The sequence below is a fragment of the Artibeus jamaicensis genome, unplaced genomic scaffold, assembly GCF_021234435.1.
Source record: "Artibeus jamaicensis isolate MK-2021 breed Jamaican fruit bat unplaced genomic scaffold, CSHL_Jam_final contig_525, whole genome shotgun sequence".
Lineage (NCBI taxonomy): Eukaryota > Metazoa > Chordata > Mammalia > Chiroptera > Phyllostomidae > Artibeus > Artibeus jamaicensis.
Genome location: NW_026521874.1, coordinates 3,222,427 through 3,242,146, shown reverse-complemented (window position 1 = coordinate 3,242,146; position 19,720 = coordinate 3,222,427). Strand labels below are relative to the sequence as shown.

Below are 19,720 nucleotides of genomic sequence, written 5' to 3'. Positions count from 1 at the left end.
TTGGGAAGATTCTTCTGAGCAATGAGATTTCCAAGTCAGGTCAAATTAGCGGCAGGGTGATCTGAAATTAAAGCTCAGCAAAAAGAATTTAGGGAGAATTTTTTTAAATTTAATAAGTGAATAAAAAAACTGAAGGCTAGCTGTTAGTTAATAAATCCTTGATGGGTACAACATCGTGCCCATCCTGTGTCCGGTGGCCTTCGCAGGCAGGTTGCTCTGGAACTGGGTGCGAAATACGCACCTGCTGTTTTTCCCTCGATGCCTGGTTTTGCTCAGTTTGCCACCAGGAGTCATGCATTGTCTTTGCTTTGCACAGGAAGTCACACCTCTTGCCTAGACAGAATTCAGTTTCATCTCGAGCATAAACACCTTCAATTTCAAGAACAGTCCTCTGCTCCTTCTGGTTCTGGAGACCCTGCTCACAGCCAGCCTTGGCCCTGGCCCGCTGCCTTCCGCATGTGCGGGTCATTTCAGGGGTCCTGAGGCCGGCAGGGCCACAGGCTCCAAGGGGGCAGGACAAGCAAGATTAATACCTGGTGTGTTTTTTTAATGTATATTTATTTTTTATGTTTCTAAATCACTTTTTTATTGTCATTTACAGTTGTCCCAATCTTTCTCCCTTTGTCCTCCTTCACCTGTCCCACCCCCTCCCCCAGTCAGTCCCCACGCTGTGTCCATGTCCGTGGGTCATTCACACATGCTCTTTGTCTAGTCCCTTCTTTCCACAGTATCCAGCCCTCCCCACCCCCAGTAACACCTGATTGTTTCAAAGGCTGCAGTTAACCCTGATGACAGGTAGATTACGGGATCCCAAGACCAGACAGTGGAAGGGTTTGGTTTCAGCGATGGGAGCACGGACCCGAGTCTTCCGTGAGAAATCTCGTGCCGAGACGCGGGCTTGTGGGGGGTGGGAGTGTGACGAGCACTTCCCTTAGCACCTTCCAGCTGAACTGCGACGCGGCTCTGCAGCTGTTCGTGGAAACCCTGCTGCACAACCCGAGCGCCAGCCAGGGCGACGCGGGCCCGGGCGCGGCCGGGCAGCCGCACTCCCGACTCCTGGCCAAGGCCCTGGACATGGTGCCCCTGCTGACGAGCACCAGGGAGCTGGTCATCAGCCTCAGCGGCATCCTGCACAAGGTGGGCGCGGGCGACGGGACTTCTTGGCTCGTGTTAAGCGTCCCTCCTGCACTTTCGTAATCTGATACGTAGGAACAAATTGGAGGTGGAAGCTCTACAGTTTTTATAAACTTTTAATTTTGAAATAAGTCTAGATTTCTATTTTTGATACAGCTTAATACAGAAGTTTTTGTCTTTTTAAAAAATAGAAATAGCCTCTTTTTAAAATTTTAAAAATAATATATATTCTTTGAAAAAGAACAAACTAAAGAGAAAGGTGTAAAATGAGAAGGTGGAGGGCCAGGCCCGGTAGCTCAGTTGATCAGAGCATCGTCCCGACATGCCAAGGTTGCAGGTTCAATCCCTGTTCAGGGCACATAGAAGACTCACCCGATGAATGCACCAGGAAGTGGGACAGGAAAAACTGATGTCTGTCCGTCTCTATATACACATATATAAAGTCAATCAGTAATTTTTTAGAAATACTTAACCCCACTCCTGTAGATAAAATGTTAATCGTTTGGTGAATACCTTACTCTGAACGTACTGTCCTGTGGCTCTCGTTTTTTCATTTAATATATTGTTATTATGTGTCAGTAAATAGCCACCGACCTCATTTTTGACAAGCACATGTTATTATTCCACAACATGGCAGAAACCCACTGTCTTCACCAGGCCTTTATGGATGAACACTTAAATGGCAAATTCTGTTACTGTGGATATCTTCGTGCATAGATATTTGCCATCTTGTTTGTTACATTTATTTACTTATTTATTGGTTAGATCCGAGGATTGGAACTCTGAGGCCAAGGGGTAGTTCGATGGGGGAATGACGTTGGATGGAAGGGGAAACAAGATTATAGGACTACAAGAGATAGTTCGGTTTTATATTTTGCCTGTAATTCAGCCAAAAATTTCATATAAATTCATCTTTTAGAGGGGAAGGGAAGGAGAGAGGGAGAGAAACATCAATGTATGGTTGCCTCTCATGTGTCCCCTGCTGGGAACCAGCCTGCAGCCCAGGCATGTGCCCTGACTGGGAATCGAACCTCAGTCCTTTGGTTCGCAGGTCCCAGCTCAATCCACTGAGCTACACCAGCCAGGGCAAAAAAATTACATATAATTTTTGATCAAAATTCTAAGTGGCACTGGGATCATCTTCCCACTTTATGCAGTGTTCTGATTCATGTGACCTTGGCTGGCATTTTAAAGATGGAAAAAAGCCGACATTTGAGCAGAAACAAAGAACAAAGGGAATCCTTCCTTTCTTTTTATAAACACGTAGAGGCCACCAGCTACTTCTTCACCTTAGTGTGTGGTCAGCGCCAGCACGGGCCCTTTCAGAAATCGGCTTCAAGGCCACCCTTAGATCTGTCGTTCTAAGAACAGGTCAGTTGTGTTCTAACTTTCCCAGCATGAATGGGAGGAATAGAATTTTAATTTTAAAATTGTACAAAATTAGAAAATTCTAATATGTATGTGTATCTCTTTAGAGTTTTAGTAGTGCAGGAGCGTCTTTAGTAAAACAATATTGCCTTATTCAGCTTTTTTTTTAATGACTTTTGAGACATTCTAAAGCATTTATGTTTATCCTGATAGAACTAGTTGTAGGAATGAGAAAATGCTCGTTTTTAAGAGCATAATCTAACCTAACTTGCAGCGCACTGAGGGTTTGTGTTTGCAATCTCTGTACCGATGAGCGTCACCGAACGAAACCACGGGACAGCTGGCGACGTCTTTCCAAGTTTTGATGTTCTTTTGTTTTCACACAGTTGAATCCCTATGACTATGAAATGGTCGAAATTGTCCTGAAAGTTATCGAAAGAGCTGATGAAAAAATAACCAACATTAATATCAATCAGGTATGACAAGTACACTTTTAATTTCCTTTTTTGTTTTTATTTGGATCTTTAAAAGAATTAGTTGCCCATGTGTCTTTCTGGACTATCCTTTGAACTCCCTTTAAACTCCACATTTTATCCTAGTTCCTTTTCTTTGAAAGGGGTAACACAGGTAAAATGGTTTTTTATGCTCCCCGTATTTTATCATTTATCTTAATCCTTAAGTTTTGCTCTACTGAGGTGATTTACATTGAAGTGTACGAAGTCATTGACAGACTGATGTGGGAAAAGCCAGGCAAAGTTACCTGTCAGCTGGGAGAAATGTGTGTTTCGATCTGTACGTGGTACCCAGACTCGCTTCCGCTTTCTCTGGTAATAGGTGGGCCCAGGACTCAATTTCATTTCAGTGCATTCAGTAACTTCCTGGTTTCTTCTGGATTTTGGTCATAGTAGCTACTATATCTTCTTTTTAAGTCGGATTTTAAAAATTAAAATGGGTTGGTTCAAAAGGTTTTTTGTACAAGCCTGCAAAATACAATCTAGAAACGGAAGTGAAGTGAGGGATGTGGAGGATTGATTGTAGCCCTACTGCCCCCGTATTTAAAGGGAAATGGAGGGTAAAGGGGCCCGAGATGCGGTGACAGAAGGTGGTTGGACTGGGGCGGTCGGCTCGCCGGGCAGTGCACAGTTCAGTATCACAGGAACGTGCGCTTGAAACCTGTACGACCTTATTAACCAAGGTCACCCCAATACATTTCATTAAAGAGCGTTAAAAATAAAATGAAATCAAGCATTTTGGAGCTATCTCTCCAACTACGTGGAGAGAGCACAGTGAACCGCCAGACTCTTGTTTAGGAAACATCCGCCAACAGCGGGCTCCTGTCAGTTCCACCTGCTACAGCTCCTTCCAGGACCTACCAGTTACATGACTTTCAACCTTTTCACGTCCGTGGTACATAAACTAACTCCCAAAACTCGGCAGTGCCCCCCAAAATGTATTAGGTTTTTTGCCCATCTGATGACAAAAATAGGTACAATTTTGATTCATTCACACCAGATGGTTAAGGTTGTGTTGGCTGTTGTCATTTTTTTTTTAACAATCTAAGGGCAAAGAAGTCAGAGCCCCTGACTAAATGGTCAGGGGCTGTGTATTTTTACACTTCTCGTGGCCCCCTGGCTCGTGTGGCTCAGCGGATCAGCCGCCAGCCTGTGGGGTCACTGGGTCAGTTCCCAGGCAGGGCACGTGTCTGTGTTGCAGGCCAGGTCCCCAGCTGGGGGTGGGCAAGAGGCAACACATCAGTGTTTCTCTCCCTCTCTTTCTTCCTCCCTCCCCCTCCCTCTAAAAATAAATAAAACCTTTTTTTTTTAATTCTCACAGCATACCCATTGAAAATTGCTGGTTTAGAAAAATAACACTAAAAGTAAAACTGTAAAAGTTTTGATCATCTGAGACCAGTACTGTCTCAGACATGGAGACCTATGATAGTATAGAGTCAGATGATTTTAAAACACTTAGGATTAATTTAATTTCAGAGGAAACTATCTTTCCGTTTAATACAGGCACTGAGTCTTCTGCAGCATCTGAAGTCGTACAGAAGAATTTCCCCTCCGGTGGACCTGGAGTATCAGTACATGTTGGAGCATGTAATCACTTTGCCATCAGCCGCCCACACGAGGTTGCCCTTCCACCTGATATTTTTTGGCACAGCTCAGAACTTCTGGAAAATTCTCTGTATGTTCTTTAACTTCTTACGGGTTTTACTGAAGAGCCAACATTTTCTTAAGCCAATCACACTGTCCTTGTCTCCCTTCCAGCTATGGAACTCAGTGAGGAGTCCTTCCCGACGCTGCTCTTAATTTCTAAGCTAATGAAGGTGAGCGATGAAAACACTGTCGGGCGCCCTTCATCCTGTGATCAACTCAGATCCCGGGCGGAGGGTGCCATGCTGCTTTCACAGAGAACCCCTGCTGGGGGCACATCCGTCAGCCTCTGCTCTGCTTTTCCCCTCTTCCAAGTTCTCTCTGGACACTCTGTACGTGTCTACAGCCAAGCATGTCTTTGAAAAAAAACTGAAGCCCAAGCTGATGAAGTTACCGCAAGCGAAGTCCTCCACGCTGATTAACAAGGAGATCTACAAGATCACTCAGACCATCGAGTCCTACTTACTGTCCATCGTGAACCCCGAGTGGGCCGTCGCCATCGCCATCAGCCTCGCCCAGGACATCCCGGAAGGTACGAGTCTCCCCTTCACTGCCGCGCACGGGCAGCTGGGCTGCTTTTCTAAACTTGGAGCGCACGCTTTTGTAGCTTTAAGGAGAGCAGCAGGGTAGTTCAAAAAGGCATGCGCCTGCTCTCCTCACTTGTTTGACTGCTGAACGCTGAAATGGCCCACGTCAGGTAGGCCAGTCGCCTTGCCGCTTGCCCAGGGCGTGGGGGCGTGGGCCCCTCCCGGGCAGCGGGAAGGTAAATCGAAGCTTACTTCCCAATGTCGTACTTCCAGTGATGAGCCCTCGGATAGTCTCACGTGATCAAACAGGTACACAAACACAGGCACGCGTTACCGTTGCTTTTGTAAATGTTCGTTGGACAAGAACTGGTTTAAACAATGGAGCATATTCAGAAGGCAGAATACTATGTAGTTGATTTGGAAAGAAGTTCAGGATATACATTAAGTGGGAACAGAAAATGGTACTACATGTGTGATCTCACCCCGACCGGGTTGAAATGTGTGCACGCACAGCAAACTGGGGGAGTTCAAGACTCCAGGGAGCAGGAATAGAAGCTGAAGAACGGGCCTGAGGGTTTACTTTCTAGTTCGTATTTTCTGTCCTGTTTAAATTGCTCTTTACTATGAGTGCGCATTTTTATAATTTAAAAAAAACTTGCTAACTTGACTGAAATACATTGTCTTAAAAGGATTAGGATTTTCTTCTCAATCTCTATCTCTTTAGGCTCCTTCAAGATGTCCAGTTTGAAGTTCTGCCTGTATCTAGCCGAGAGATGGCTGCAGAACATCCCACCGAAGGTGTGTGCCTGCTGGAAGAGGGGGCTCCCCCTCCTGTTCATTTGAAGTGTGCTCACCGGGGATACCTTCTCTTCCTGCCCCATGAGATGCTTCTTCTAGGGTGTGCTAGGGCTGGGTGCCCGAAATGCAGACGGGATGGGTGAGGCCTTTGTGTAGGGCACCTAACAGTGTCGCTGAGGCAGGGCCCTCCCTCGATGGATGAGGATGGATCCTGTGCCTCACTGGAGATTTTGAAAGCAAAAGTTTTTTCTTCGCTTGGCTTTTTTTTTTTTTCCCTTAAGGATGAAGCACGTGATAAAGCCGAGGCTTTGTTGAAGAAGCTTCACATCCAGTACCGGCGATCAGGCACGGAGGCCGTGCTCATCGCCCACAAGCTGAACACGGCCGAGTACTTGAGAGGCATCGGGAAGCCGGCGCATCTCATCGTCAGCCTGTACGAGCATCCCAGCATCAACCAGAGGATCCAGGACCCATCCGGCAAAGACTATCCCGGTGGGCGCCGCGCCCTTGTGACCTTTTGTCCAAAGAGAACTCTCATTTTGATTCCCGGTTATCATGCATCAAGAAGGTGGATTTCCCCTTGTTTAATTCTCTATCTTGACTATCTTAGATATTCACGCAGCCGCTAGAGAAATAGCCGAAGTCAATGAAATCAATTTGGAGAAAGTCTGGGACATGTTGCTGGAAAAATGGCTGTGCCCGCCCACGAAACCTGGCGAAGTGAGTTTGTTCTCACCGGCCTCTCTCCCATCTGTTCTGTCGAGTTGCCTTGACCTCCTGATGCGGAGCCCAGACTCTTCCGAGGGGGAACTTCCGCTCACAGTGTTCCCTGTGTTATTATTATCTGACCAGCGTTAACGACGTTTATGTCTTCTTTTTGCTCAGATGCTGGTTTGCAACGATTTTTACCTTTTGGTTGGTGGTGCTAGGTGAATACACATATAAAAGAAATGACCTCTTCTGACACTCAGATTCATGGGATTTACTTCCTGTCCTGAAGTAGTTTTAAACGTACAGAACTGTTGCAATAGTATAAAAGCAACCCTGTCTCTCCTTCACCAGCTCCATCAGCGTCTAGCATTTTGCTGTATTTGCATAATAGTTCTCTGAACCATTAGAGAATAAAGTGCAATGTCCTGTTCCTTTACCCCTTCACATTTAAGAGTATATTTCCTAAAAACACGGCTTTTCTCTTAACCAGTGTGTAATGATCAAAATCAGATAATTTAGTATTGACGTAATATTGACACAATCCTACATGGACTTGAATCTATGGTCCGTGTTACAGTTTAACCAGTCGTCCTAATGACGTTCTTCACAGCAGTCTGCCCTAGGACCAGGATGAAGTTCAGGATCAGGCACTGCTTTTCATCTATTTAGAACAGTTCCATCACTAATTGTCTTTCTTGACCTTGACATTTTTGAAGAGTACAATCTAGTTATTTTATAAGCCGCCTCTCAATTTGGGTTTCTGTGTTTTCTCATGATGATAAGATTTGAATTACGCATTTTGGGGCAGAGTACTCCGAGTACTAAATGATACAGTGTCCTTCTCAGGACATGGCATTTGGAGGCACAGATGTCTGCCTGCCCTAACGGGAAGTTAATGCAGACAATTTAGCAAGAATGTTGCCGGTTTCTCTACTACATAGTTACTGTTTCCTTTTGTAGCTATGAAGGGGAGATACTTTGAAACGATAACGTTTTGTTTCTCTTCAAACTCCTCTCCCACCCCCACCTCGGACAGGCCCGGGCTGACAGTTCTCACTTGAACCCTTTTAACTCAGATGGACACAGATGTTTTTGAAGGGTGCAGGCTGGTTGGTTTGTAAAATGTTTCCTTGTGGGTTTGCTGATGTTTCTCATGATTTCATTTGGGTTCTGTATCCTTGGCAAGAATACTATATAGGTAACGTGTTCTCCTCAGTGTGTCCTGTCGGGGTACGCAATGTCAACACGTAATGTCAGTGTTCTAGAAACAATGGCATTAAATCTAAACTTAAGGGGGATTTAGCCATCCAAGTGCGGGGGCTTTCAGGCAGCACTTCATTCGGGTGATTCTGTAATTCCTCGGTCCATCTAGGCGGACATCCCTGGGAAAAATCTACCTGTAAGCAAATTGTGTAACCAACATAATGTTAGGCTTTTAATTAGTAGTATTTCTGTCCCTTGGCATTCAATCTCACAAGTATTTTTTTTTAATTTATTTTTCGAGAGAGGGGAAGGGAAGGAGAAAGAGTAGGAGAGAAATATCAATGTATGGTTGCCTCTCATGCGTCCCCTGCCGGGAACTGGCCTGCAACCCAGGCATGTGCCCTGGCTGGGAATCAAACCGCGATACTCTGGTTCGCAGGCCCGCGCTCAATCCACTGAGCTACGCCAGCCAGGGCTCACAAGTATTTTTTAAAGTATTTACCAGGAGCCAGACCCGAGCTTCAGTGGAAATGGGGGTGATAGAAGCACATCCGGGCCATTCAGAACTCGCGGTTGACTCAGAAACCGGAATGTTTTAACCTGCGCATTTGGAGTACAAAACTGAAAGTCCTTCGAGGCTGGGAACTTTGTGCATAGCACCTAAAACACTGCTTTGTACATTCCAATAAAAATATACCGAATTAACGAATGACTCATTTAATGTTCGCAGAGCCCTTTTCTTTAAAAAATTGCCCAATGGGTGTAAGCTTCGGGAGGACAGGATTACTCACTTTGTTTACTCAGCAACCGTGTGCCTGCATTCGCTCCTGGTGCACAGCGAGTGCTCAGCAAATACTGTGTTTGTTGACCGAACGAACGTTAGCGAACCCATTTCCTAAGCAAAATTTTTACAGTAATGAGTTGTACTGCAATTTCTTATATATAAACATAATTCTTTATGCTGGGTTTTCTCATCTAATAGATTTTCATAAGTTTGCCTACTTTAACAAATTTTATCGAGTTTTGACTTTATTTTTTTTCCTTTTTTTTTTTTAAGAACCCATCAGAAATATTTGAACTTGAAGAAGATGAAGCGCTACGGAGGTACTTTTTCATTACTTACATTTGTCCTTATCCCGCTGTCTGGTAGGAATCTTAACTAATAGATTTGTCAGAGGTTAGCTTTGAAAATACTTTCTTGATATCATTTGGATCGAAGTCTGAGAAGAGTTGGTTCATTGGCACGTGGCTGTGAGTGGGGATGAGTGTCTCCAGGGGAATCAATAAGAAGCAGCCAAGGTTCAGAATTTCTGAACCCTCAGTGCGTTCCTACTGAAGTTCAGGCCTCCTAGAACACCTTCAGCAGAGAATGCACTTCAAACAAAGGGAAGCTCTCTCGTTAGCGAAGACCTTGGCCCTAGGCCCCTTTGTTCTCTCGCCCTGGGCAGCTGGGCTGAGACCGCAGAAGGCAGGTCGGTTTCATCTAATGTGCTGAGTCTGATCAGCCATGACTCACTCTCAGGAGAAGACTGTCTGGCCCCAAATTGAAACCAGTGTGGTACTCCGTCCCGGATGCTCGGCCCAGGCCCGGAGGAGTGGCGACCCCACAGGCCTGTCTCTCCCGTCCCCGGTCTCAGCCACAAGTAGGGCCTCAAGTGGAGCCCTGCACGGTCCTGGGAGTCAGAGAGAGGGAATGGAAAGATAAACCCAAAAAAGGCTTTGTCTTTGGACAGCGCTGGCCTGCCACCCCCTCCGTGACCTCCTTTCCTCCGGACTCACCTTGTCCTTGCATAGTCTTGTAAGCACCTCAGCTAAGCAAGAGGTAGCCCCTGGAGTGTCCAGCTGCATCAGCCGCCCGGGAAGACTTAGAGGGAAACAATTCAGAGAAAGAGAGAGGGAGAGAGGAAATCCCAGAGGGGTTTTTCCTTCAGGCCAATTTCGTCCCTTCCAGCCTTTTCCCCCTGAAAGCTCCACCCCCCTCTACCCCCCAGGGCACCTGCTCTGGCTTTCTCAGGAGGGAGCCATTCAGGCCCAAGTCTGCAGGTTGACATGTGCGGTGGATGATGCCCCGTGAACTAGAACAGCATCGTCCATGCATAGTGTTCAGTGGGCGGTGCAGCTGTGGTTCGCATTGGCTTCTTACACAGAGAGAATGTACCCGATCAAAGATCGGCCAGCTGTCTTACCGGCGAGAAGACTGTATCTGTTGTGTTTGTTACGGTCTTTAGATAAAGGGGAAAGCAAACACGTCCTTGACCTGTAACCCTTCAGGGCTGCGTTTACTTTCTCTTGACAGTAAAACAGGTCTGTTGTTTCAATGAATTACAATCTAATGTGATTAAAAACTTTTCTTCAGAGTCCTGTACCTGCTCCTGTCTCGTCCCATTGATTATAGCTCCAGAATGCTGTTTATATTTGCCACATCAGCCACCACCGTAAGTCCTGGGCGCACAGTCAAAACTCAGGTCTGCATCTCAGCTCCTTTTTCTCCTGCGTGTTTGCCGCGCCGGAGCTCATTAACAGATGGCTAGGACGATGCTCGCTTCCACCCTCCTTCAAAGCACAGCTATTTCTCCCTAACATCTTCCGCCCCCACTCTGTGCCAGCTTCCATAACAGACTGAATGGCGTGCCTGCTGGCGGTTCCCACAGGTGGTCTGCATCCACAGCTGCGGACTCCCTGGTTAGTCGGCATTCCCAGTAGCAAGGGGCCAAACCAGCTGGCCGGACACCCTGGCCTGATGGCCCTGCGTGCCCGGGCTTCCCCGTCCAGTCACACACCACTGGACTCGAGCTGGACTGAACGATCCCTTTTCCCTTCCCAAGAGACCACGTGGCCTCTTTGCCTTCGGGCGTTTGCCCCTGGAAATGCTCTGAGGCGGCAGGAACCCGGGGGAGGAGGGCACAGGGAGGAGGAAGAAAGGGGGGAAGTCCGAGATGCTGATGGTGTGTCCTCCATAGCAAGGGGGACACCCCCCCTTCTTCACGCACGTCACACTTTCCACGTCACACTTTCTCACAGAACAGTAAAGAGGACGTCCTAACTAACGTGAGTGTGTATTCAGCTGTGAACTCTTGGGAGACTATTCAGGAGTTGAGGTTTAGTGAGATTAATTTCTACTGCTTTAAGCACCTTAAGTCGTGGTTTGTTTCCAGCACCGTGGAGGCGGGGCTCTGCAGGACACGGTGCTGCCCCCACCGCTGGCTGCCCCGGCCTCGCCTCCAGCTGCAGCCGTGTTAGGGAAGTGTGTTGTCCGGTCCCTCCTGGTGGAGTTGAACGCTCTGCAGGGTTCCCAGGGTCGTGCTTCGCCGAACACTGCTTCCCTCAGAGCAGAGGGTGCCTTTAGTTCAAAAAACAAGACATGTTGCTTTTGTTGCTGGCGCCCGAGCGTGCAGCTGCCCCGACCTCTCGTGCTTTTGCAGACGCTGAGCACGCACCAGCTGAGCTTTGCCCACCGGACGCGGGCCCTGCAGTGTCTCCTCTACTTGGCTGACAAGGAAACGATAGAGTCGCTCTTCAAAAAGCCCATCGGAGAAGTGAAGTGAGTGGAAGGCTGTACGCTGTGAGCAAGAGGCCATCGTTGGGGGTGTAACACAGAGGGCCCCGGGTCAGGCATGGGTCCGAGTGGCGGTGGACACGGAGCCTCGAGTGTCCCCGCATTTTACAATGTCTTGTTTCCCTCGTTCCTCTGAGACACTTAAAAACGGAATGTCTTCTTTATCTTTCTAATATTCTGTGAATATGTTTAGAAGCCTCAATTGGCATTTAAAACAAACAGGCCTAATTTACTCATATGGTGGCTTTCATTTTCAGTGTGAACATGGCCTGTGAGAGTGTTTTCCATAAATGCCTCTGTTTTTTCCAGATCTTACTTGAAATGCATAACTTTCCTGGCGTCGTTTGAGACTTTGAATATCCCCATCACGTATGAGCTGTTTTGCAACAGCCCCAAAGAAGGCATGGTCAAGGGCCTGTGGAAAAACCACAGCCACGAGTCCATGGTACGTGCGCCGGGCCCCCAGTGGCGGGGCAGCCGTCCGCCCGGCCCTGAGCACCCGCCGGGAGACAGGCCCAGAGAAACCCCTGATTCCTGAGAAAGCTGCTGCTGTGAGAGACCTCTGCCTCCTTCCTGTCCCGGCAGGTGACGGGGCAACTCGGAGTCCCCTTCCCTCTCTTCCTCGGGGCCTGAGGCCGTCCCTACCAAGGAGAGAGCACGTTGACCATCCTTCCCCAGGCCTGTCTGTCCTCAGCGGGACCAGGGAAGAGACGCCCTGTGTTCCCAGGGGCGGAGTTTCGCTGCCCCTGGTTGTTCGTGGGAATTTAGTCTCTGAGGCAGCTGGAGCCCAGAGCAGGGACGATGCAGGGCCAAGGGGCGGGCTGTTCTTGGGGGGGGGGGGGGGGACGAGGTGCTGTTCTCGAGTTTACGAAAACAGTTTTAAAAAGGATAATCTAAAAATAAGTATAATAAAAATAAAAGGATCATCTGCATCTCCTTTTTCCCTTTCCATTAGAGAGATGAGGCCTTCAGTGCATTTAGGCAATAGGCACAACTAGCTTATCAATCGGCACACTTTGTACTCAGCTGCCCCACCTTTTCCACAAGCAGAACGATTTCCCTTCCGCTTTAGGCAGTGAGACTGGTGACTGAGCTGTGCTTAGAATACAAGATCTACGACCTGCAGCTGTGGAACGGGCTCCTGCAGAAGCTTCTCGGCTTCCACATGGTGAGGCTGGGCGCCTGGACTGTGGGGAGGGGTGTTTCTCCTGTCCCTGGAGACCGCGGTGTGTGTCAGCGCCTTGGTCCAGCCCCTCCTGCACCCCGCGCTGGCCCTGGTGCGGAACAGATGCGTGCTGAAAACGGCCACTCTCACTGGGTTCAGGCCACACTTAAAGAGCTCGGAGTTGAGCCAGGGAAACTGCAAAGTCAAGGCTGACGTAAATGTCACGGGAAGCAGATGGAAGTTTCCCTGGCCTCCTTTGATATTCGCGACTTTGTAAGGGAGCTGGCCCGGCGGTTCTCAGGGGAGATGAACTTGACTGATAACCCTTCTGAAAGAATTCGCTATGTCATGTGGAAACTTTCTGTTCTGGCCATCTTAGGAATGTTTTTCTTTTCTTTATTTTTTCACAGATTCCTTATCTACGGAAAGTCTTAACAGCCATTTCTAGTATCCATTCTTTATGGCAGGTATGTAGTTTTGTTTTTGCTTCTTTTATGTAAGTTTTATAGAATTTAATCTTTATGCACAACTGGCCTGTGACCGCTGGGCGCGCTGGTTAGGAGCCGGCTCCTCAGGGGAGAGCAGGGCTGGTCTGTGAGAGGCTGGCGTCCAGGGACAGCAGGGTCCCCACGGTGAAACCGCGCACTCTCCCCAGCTCCGCAGGCCTCGTGCGCCTCGTCCTCACTTACACTCACACATGCTGACCAGCTCCGGAGTGTGTCACGGCACAGACTATCTGGACGACACCTTCCGAGGCCACTCCCACCTTTTCTGAAGGCCGTGTGTCACCGTCACTGTGGAGATATGCGATGTGTTGGTGTCCTGGGGCTCGCTCCCCGGCAGCACACACAGCTCTCCCTCATTTTTTCAAATTAAGACATAATTCACATGTAAAACTCACCTGTGCAAAATGTACAGTTAATCCTGTGGTTTCAGCATATTTGCAACCATCACCACTGTCTCAGTCTAGAACATTCTCCTCGCCCCAAAAAGAAGCTCCGTGTCCACTCGCACTCACTGTCCCCTCCCCCCGCCTCTCCCAGCCCCCGGCTCCCACTCGTTCACGTTCCGTCTCTGTGGGTTTCTCTACGATACGTGGCCCTTTGCGTCTGGGTCTCCCACTCACCGTACACGCTGTTCTCGAGGTTCGGCCGCGCTACACAGCGCGTCCGTGCATCCTTCCCTTTGGTTGCTGAACAACACTCCGCTGTGTGGCTGCACCAGACTGCATTTATCTGCTTGTCAGCGGACGGCGTTTAAGTGACTTGTGACGTGTGGTTACTGTGAGCAATGCTGCTGTGAACACTGCTGTGCAGGTTTCTGTGTGAATAAGTGTTTTGTTCGGCTGTACAGCTGCCGGTGGAATGGTAGGGTCTTACCATGACTATGTTTGCCCTTTGGAGGTGGTAGCTCTTTATCTGTAACTCTTCGTTATTCTCCATAGTGTGGGGTAAAATGCACTGTAACTTAGTCGCCCACCCGCCTGCTGATGGAGGTTTACGTGGTTTCCTTATTCCTCTGAGACGTTTTCCCTTGTGCCCTTGCCCCTTTGGCCCAAAGCAGAACGAGTATGAGTTATATTTTCCCGGTTGGGTTCCGATACGTGCCCCGAGAAAACAGCACTGAATCGGCCGGGGTTGTATGTAATGATGCCGTGAAATGCAGTCATGGAGAAAAGTGTCCTAGAACTGCATCCCTAGGCTCAGAGGTGCTGTCTGTACTTTCCTTTGAGCATCCAGCATCCGAGCTCTGGGAGCGCGGTCGGCGACTGGGAGGTAAGGAGTCCCTGCCGCCCCGGCATGAACTCTGCGATCCGCTTGTCCCCACAGGTCCCCTACTTCAGCAAGGCCTGGCAGCGGGTGGTTCAGATGCCACTACTCGCAGGTACCGCCCTCTCCCCGCGACGGCGACGGCAGCGTGCCACGCCGAGCGTGCGGGTGTGCATTCTTGTTGCTTCTCCTTTTCAGCCTCCTGCCCTCTGAGCCCCAGCCAGCAATCGGATTGTTGTGAGAGCCTCATTGCCATTCTAGAGTAAGTAAAAAATCTGTTTTCTCACCCCCCAAAATCCAATGCATTGCTTATAAAATTCCTTTTTAATAACGACATCTCATAATTGCTTTTTCTTGGGAAGGTTAGGGTACTGCTCGTTTGCAAAACACAGTATCTGTTGTTCTTACCCCGTCTGCTTCCTGTGTGTGGTACAACTCATACATTGATGCTCAGTTGTCCCCAAACTCAACGTGAGAAAAGGCACCTCTATGACTGCCCAAGTGCTGCTGGGTGTTCCGGAGATTTTGAGTCCCCTGAGAGTTTGTCCTCAGGCACATGGAGCTTTCCGACGCGGTCCCAGCAGCAGCTGCTCCTGCAGGCTGATGCAGTCGCTGCCGGAAAACGCCGTGACGGACGGGTTCCTTGTTGCTAAGCATAGATTATGCATCAGACGCTTAACATCTGAAACTGGGAAGCGTAGGCAGGCAGCAACTGCAGGACGCTAGAAATGAGAGGCCCTGACCGTGCCATTGGAGACTGACTAACGCGCCCTCTGGGAGGTGTCCGGTTTCAGGTGACCTCGACATGGTTGGCGTTGCCCGGCAGTATGTCCAGCTGGAGCTCCCTGCCTTTGCCCTGGCCTGCCTCATGCTCATGCCCCACTCGGAAAAAAGACACCAGCAAATCAAGGTATCTTGGGAATTATTCCTCCGCGGCTGCCAAAGAAACGGACAGTCTCCCCTCGCATGTCCCCTGCAAAAGAAAAGGTTGCCTTGTCTTCTCTCCACACCTGTAAAGTGGTGCATCAGTGCGAGCCAGGCGGAAGGGCTGTGTGTCTCGTCCAGTCTGTGCACAGTGACCGGGGGCGGGGTAGGCCAGGAGAGCTTGAGGGGGCCGGTCCCCAAAGCAGCGTCGCAGCGGTGAGGGAAAGTGAACTAGATGGAGAAGAGCGGGAGGAAGGCGCCTCGCTCGCTGATTGGAGGTGGGAGGTCGAAGAGCCAGGGACAGTCAGGTTTCGCATATGGCGCCACCGAGGGAGCCACAGCCGTTTCGGGGACAGAATTTTAAAGGTGACGCTCACCCCCTCGGTAACACGAATGAGTAGGGCGGAGCGTTCGGGGGCATCACAGCTGTTCCCCCGAAGGCCATAAGCCGGTGGGCAGAGGTCGGCGGAGGTCGGCGTGAGTGAACACACGTTTTCCCTGGGCATTCACTCTGTTCTACTCATTTCGTTTTCTTCGGAGCCGTCTGTGCTCATCATGGACTCGGTTCCTTTCTGGCCATTCGCAGACTCATCCGTGGCTGCTTTTCAAAGTTTCAGAATTGAAATAGATTCCTTTTGGCACTCAGAATGACAGAATGCTTGTTAAATAGTTCTTGCTGTTGGGATGGGTATTTGTAAAACGCTTTGTTGCTTATTTCAATCATTTTCTGTTGAAAGAAGTATTTTTCCCTGTAAAAGAAATTTGTCAAGATATTTCTAATTTAAAAATGAAAACCTGCCCTGAGCAGGTAGTTAGTTCATTTGGTTAGAGTGTCATCCTGATACACCAGGGTTGTGTGTTCGGTCCCCAGTCAGGGCGCCCGCAAGAATGAACCAGTGAGTGCACAACTAAGTGCAACAACAAAAATCTCTCTGTGTGTCTTTCTTTCTTTGTCTCTCCCCCGCCCCCAAAATCAGTTTTAAAAAAAGAGAAAAAAGCTTACATATTTGACAGAAATTAGTAGTAATTATACTTTTTTGTTAATTATGTTTTGACTTTTTCTCTAGAACTTTCTGAGCTCGTGCGATCCTCAGATCATTTTACAGCAATTGGAAGAGCATATGAGCGCCGGCCAGTTGGCAGGATTTTCCCATCAGGTAAGAGAAAATGGCATTTCCTTTTTGCTATGAAAAATTAGATATTAGAGGCAATCATTTTCCCCAAACCGAGACAAAGCAGAAAATTACCATCTCACTCTGTTGGTTAATATAAAGTCCCAAAGTGCTCACCGGCCATTCCTTTTACTTACTTGCCGTGCGGGGTTCTGCAGGGGGGCCCCAGCAGCCCCCTCGGAAAGGACGCTTAGTTACAACGCGGTGATCATCGAACTCCAGACCGTCATACATGTTTTGGTATTGAACTGGACTTGGCACTTAACACACTTTTAATATGATGATACCTGCCACTCTGTAGATTCGAAACCTGATTCTGAATAATATCATAAATAAGAAGGAGTTTGGGATTTTGGCAAAGACAAAATACTTTGACGTGTTGAAACGGCACACGATGAATACCAACAGCATCACTGACCTAGTAAACTATCTGGCAAATGAACTAAGGTAAGTGAATTAAGGGGGGGGGGGGGACTTTAAAAAAACTTGCTATAGAATTTCCTTAAAATTTATCTTTATTTTGGAGGAAATATCAAACAATTACAGAGCTGTTTGTTTGTAATTAAAGGCTCAGAGTGTTCGGCTCTAGCAACACTGCTCATACCCCGGAGGTTGCTTGTCTTCTAACCCAGTCCCTTGGAACATAAACTGAAAATCAGACGATTATACAAGCTGTCTGAACCCCCCAAATAGGTGTCTTCCAGTTCGGCTCTAAACCCCACATTACAGCTTTACTTCTGGAGCACTTGCTCCGAGAATCAGTAGCTTTATGTAACATAATTTTTGCTGAGCTTGGTTATCTAATTTTCCAGCAGCCACAAGTTTGGAAACAGCAAGCTCCTTGGTGCAGGGTCAGGAGCAGACTGGGAAAGTAACGGGGAGAGAGAAGCACTGGGTGGCCCCGAGGAAAGGGAGAGGGCTGGAGGTTCCCTGGGCCTGTCCCTGCGTTTGTCTCGCTGTGCTGGTCACGGGGGAGCTATTCCTTCCGTTACCACCGTGGGTTTCTTTCCGCTTGCTCATCTCGGTGACCGAGCCATGGTGCATCTTGTCGTTTGTGAACGAGTGCTCTTTTTTGAGCCACAGTCTCCACAGGACAAGCAGCACACGCCCAGGAATGATGCCTGGTGGGTTCGTCTTTGCCTGAGATACCGTCGCCACGGTCAAGGGAGCGAGCACAGTTGTCACCCCCGGAGTTTCCTCACGCCCTTCTTTTTCTTCCCGGTGCTCCAGTCTAGATGAAGCCTCCATCTTTGTAGCCGAGTTCCTAAAGCACCATGGGAACCCTGTGCCACCAGACGCCGCTCCCTGTGAGATTCTGAAGGTAAAGCAGCCACAGTTCCCTGGACTCGAGCCTGACGCCGTTTGCACTTCTAGGGTCTGGAAATTGAGCTGGCTTGTGCTGGAGATCAGTGTATTTTTGCCTGTGCCCATGTGTGTTTTTATAATTTACTTTCCGTATAAGAGAGTCCTGGGTGAGAAATGAAGAGGCCATGGTTGTCCTCCAAGCCCCGCGCCCAGTGGCCGTGTGGCCCCTGGCCAGTCGCTGACCCCGGGTCAACTGTGGTCTTCACAGCTGAGTCTCGAAAGGCACGAGTTAGTGTTGTGCCTGAGTATTGAGTGCTCCTACTGCTCACTTTCTGGTTCCCTAAGACATCACTGTTCCCTGTGGGAAAGAGAAATTTGCAACAGCAACAGAACAGATATCCTAATCTGGAATCTCACTTCCCAGACTCAGCGTCACTGTTAACATTTCAGTGTCTTTCGTTCCAAACATTGTCGTGTATAAAGTAGGCATATAAATTACTTTTACTCCTATCTTGAATTTAACCATAAAGTAAACGGTTTTACTCTGATCATGACCAGGAGCCTTAGTAAACCTAGGTATTGTGCGGGTTTCCCCCTGTGGTCTGAAACAGACATTAAAAAAAGCCCACATTTTGTCAGCTGTCACTAGTAACGTCCAGTGTTCACATCTGGTCTTTCGGGCTCAGTGGCATAAGATCACTTTTTCTCAAAAAGGGAGAATATTGATTCAGAGGTGAATTTGTGACCCTTAACATTGTTTCCCTCCAGCCATACGTATCTAAAATACCGAAGAACGTTAGGTGTGGATTTTCAGTAATACACGTCAACCTTAAGCTCTGTAGTTCACCTGAGCGTTTTCTGTTTTTAAAAGCCAATACCACTCATAAAAATACTTCTGTGTTTTTCCCCACGTAGATGTTTCTGAGCGGATCATAGCAAATCATCGAGCCTTCCTCGGGAAGAACAAGAGGAGGTTGGGAGCCTGCTGAGATCCGACCGTATTTATTGTGGATTTAACATTGTGCGACCGACGTGTTAAAAGCTGTCGTCAGCTAGTACCTGACAAGTGATGGCTAAGACATTGGTTGGCCCATAAAGAACTCACACCCTGAATTAATAAATCTTTTCTTTGCTAGTTATTTGTATAACTTACAGACACTATCAACTTTTGCACCATATATGAAGAAAATCAAATGCAAAAATATTTTGCTCCTCCCCTCAGAAGAAAAGCAGCTACTTACCGCCTATTTCTTCCACATATAAGAATAAGAATATTCATCTTCTTAATGCTTCTCTAGTAAACACCTGTGTGACTTTGGGGGCCGAGTACATCGGGCAGTGGCCAGCCAGAAAAATAGGAAACGCTCTAGATAATATTCAAGTGGAGCAGGATTGAATGCCAGAATTGTTTACAAAGGTGTAACTGAAAGGCAAAAGGCAGATGGAGGGGGGCCGCTTGCGAGGCTCATAAGATCAGGGAGCTGCTCCCTCCTGCCCCTGGGTTGGAGCCTGGAGCCCCGTCTGCCGCTCAGCTGCTGGTGGACCCCGGGCTCCTGCTCGGGCCTCCCTCAGGCCTTCTCCGCCGTTGCCGCTTCTGCCAGGCCACCAGCAAGAGAAAAGTGGCTCTTCGCTTTCTCCAACCTCTAATTCTCACGCCACTGCCAACAAGGGACAGAACCAGTGGGAAGCCCTCCAGCCGGAGTCTGGGCCGCGCCCCGTGCAGGCTGCAGGCCTGGGACTCGGGGGCCGGCCTGCCAGGGCAGGGTGGCGGGGAGAGCCCCCAGCTGCTCCCGGGCACAAAGGTGATCGGAGCTCTGACTCCACCTGCCTACTCTCTTGCTATACTTGTGAAAAACTCCATGATACTAGAATTACTTTGTTTTTCCAGTTGAGAATATATTATTTCTATACTAGCATTGTTATTTAAAACAT

At 48.4% G+C, this 19,720-nt stretch overlaps 1 protein-coding gene across 3 annotated transcripts in view; it reads left to right on the top strand.

Moving 5' to 3' along the window:
* Nucleotides 1-18,923, top strand: part of KNTC1 (kinetochore associated 1) — a 51,829-nt gene extending 32,906 nt beyond the window's left edge. For 2 of the 3 annotated variants that reach the window (XM_053669941.1, XM_037161102.2), the window contains exons 44-64: nucleotides 936-1,137; nucleotides 2,889-2,978; nucleotides 4,518-4,689; nucleotides 4,773-4,831; nucleotides 4,974-5,190; nucleotides 5,910-5,983; nucleotides 6,265-6,475; nucleotides 6,594-6,703; nucleotides 8,955-9,001; nucleotides 10,254-10,332; nucleotides 11,320-11,438; nucleotides 11,763-11,898; nucleotides 12,526-12,621; nucleotides 13,029-13,085; nucleotides 14,448-14,502; nucleotides 14,586-14,649; nucleotides 15,168-15,297; nucleotides 16,379-16,468; nucleotides 16,785-16,930; nucleotides 17,714-17,804; nucleotides 18,704-18,923. In XM_053669941.1, the coding sequence (XP_053525916.1) occupies nucleotides 936-1,137; nucleotides 2,889-2,978; nucleotides 4,518-4,689; nucleotides 4,773-4,831; nucleotides 4,974-5,190; nucleotides 5,910-5,983; nucleotides 6,265-6,475; nucleotides 6,594-6,703; nucleotides 8,955-9,001; nucleotides 10,254-10,332; nucleotides 11,320-11,438; nucleotides 11,763-11,898; nucleotides 12,526-12,621; nucleotides 13,029-13,085; nucleotides 14,448-14,502; nucleotides 14,586-14,649; nucleotides 15,168-15,297; nucleotides 16,379-16,468; nucleotides 16,785-16,930; nucleotides 17,714-17,804; nucleotides 18,704-18,724 (2,266 nt within the window). In that variant the 3' untranslated portion in view covers nucleotides 18,725-18,923. Of the gene's footprint in view, nucleotides 1-935; nucleotides 1,138-2,888; nucleotides 2,979-4,517; nucleotides 4,690-4,772; nucleotides 4,832-4,973; nucleotides 5,191-5,909; nucleotides 5,984-6,264; nucleotides 6,476-6,593; nucleotides 6,704-8,954; nucleotides 9,002-10,253; nucleotides 10,333-11,319; nucleotides 11,439-11,762; nucleotides 11,899-12,525; nucleotides 12,622-13,028; nucleotides 13,086-14,447; nucleotides 14,503-14,585; nucleotides 14,650-15,167; nucleotides 15,298-16,378; nucleotides 16,469-16,784; nucleotides 16,931-17,713; nucleotides 17,805-18,703 lie in introns of those variants that run through there. The other variant, XM_053669942.1, reaches the window with a different exon arrangement.
* Nucleotides 18,924-19,720: the final 797 nt, after the last annotated feature.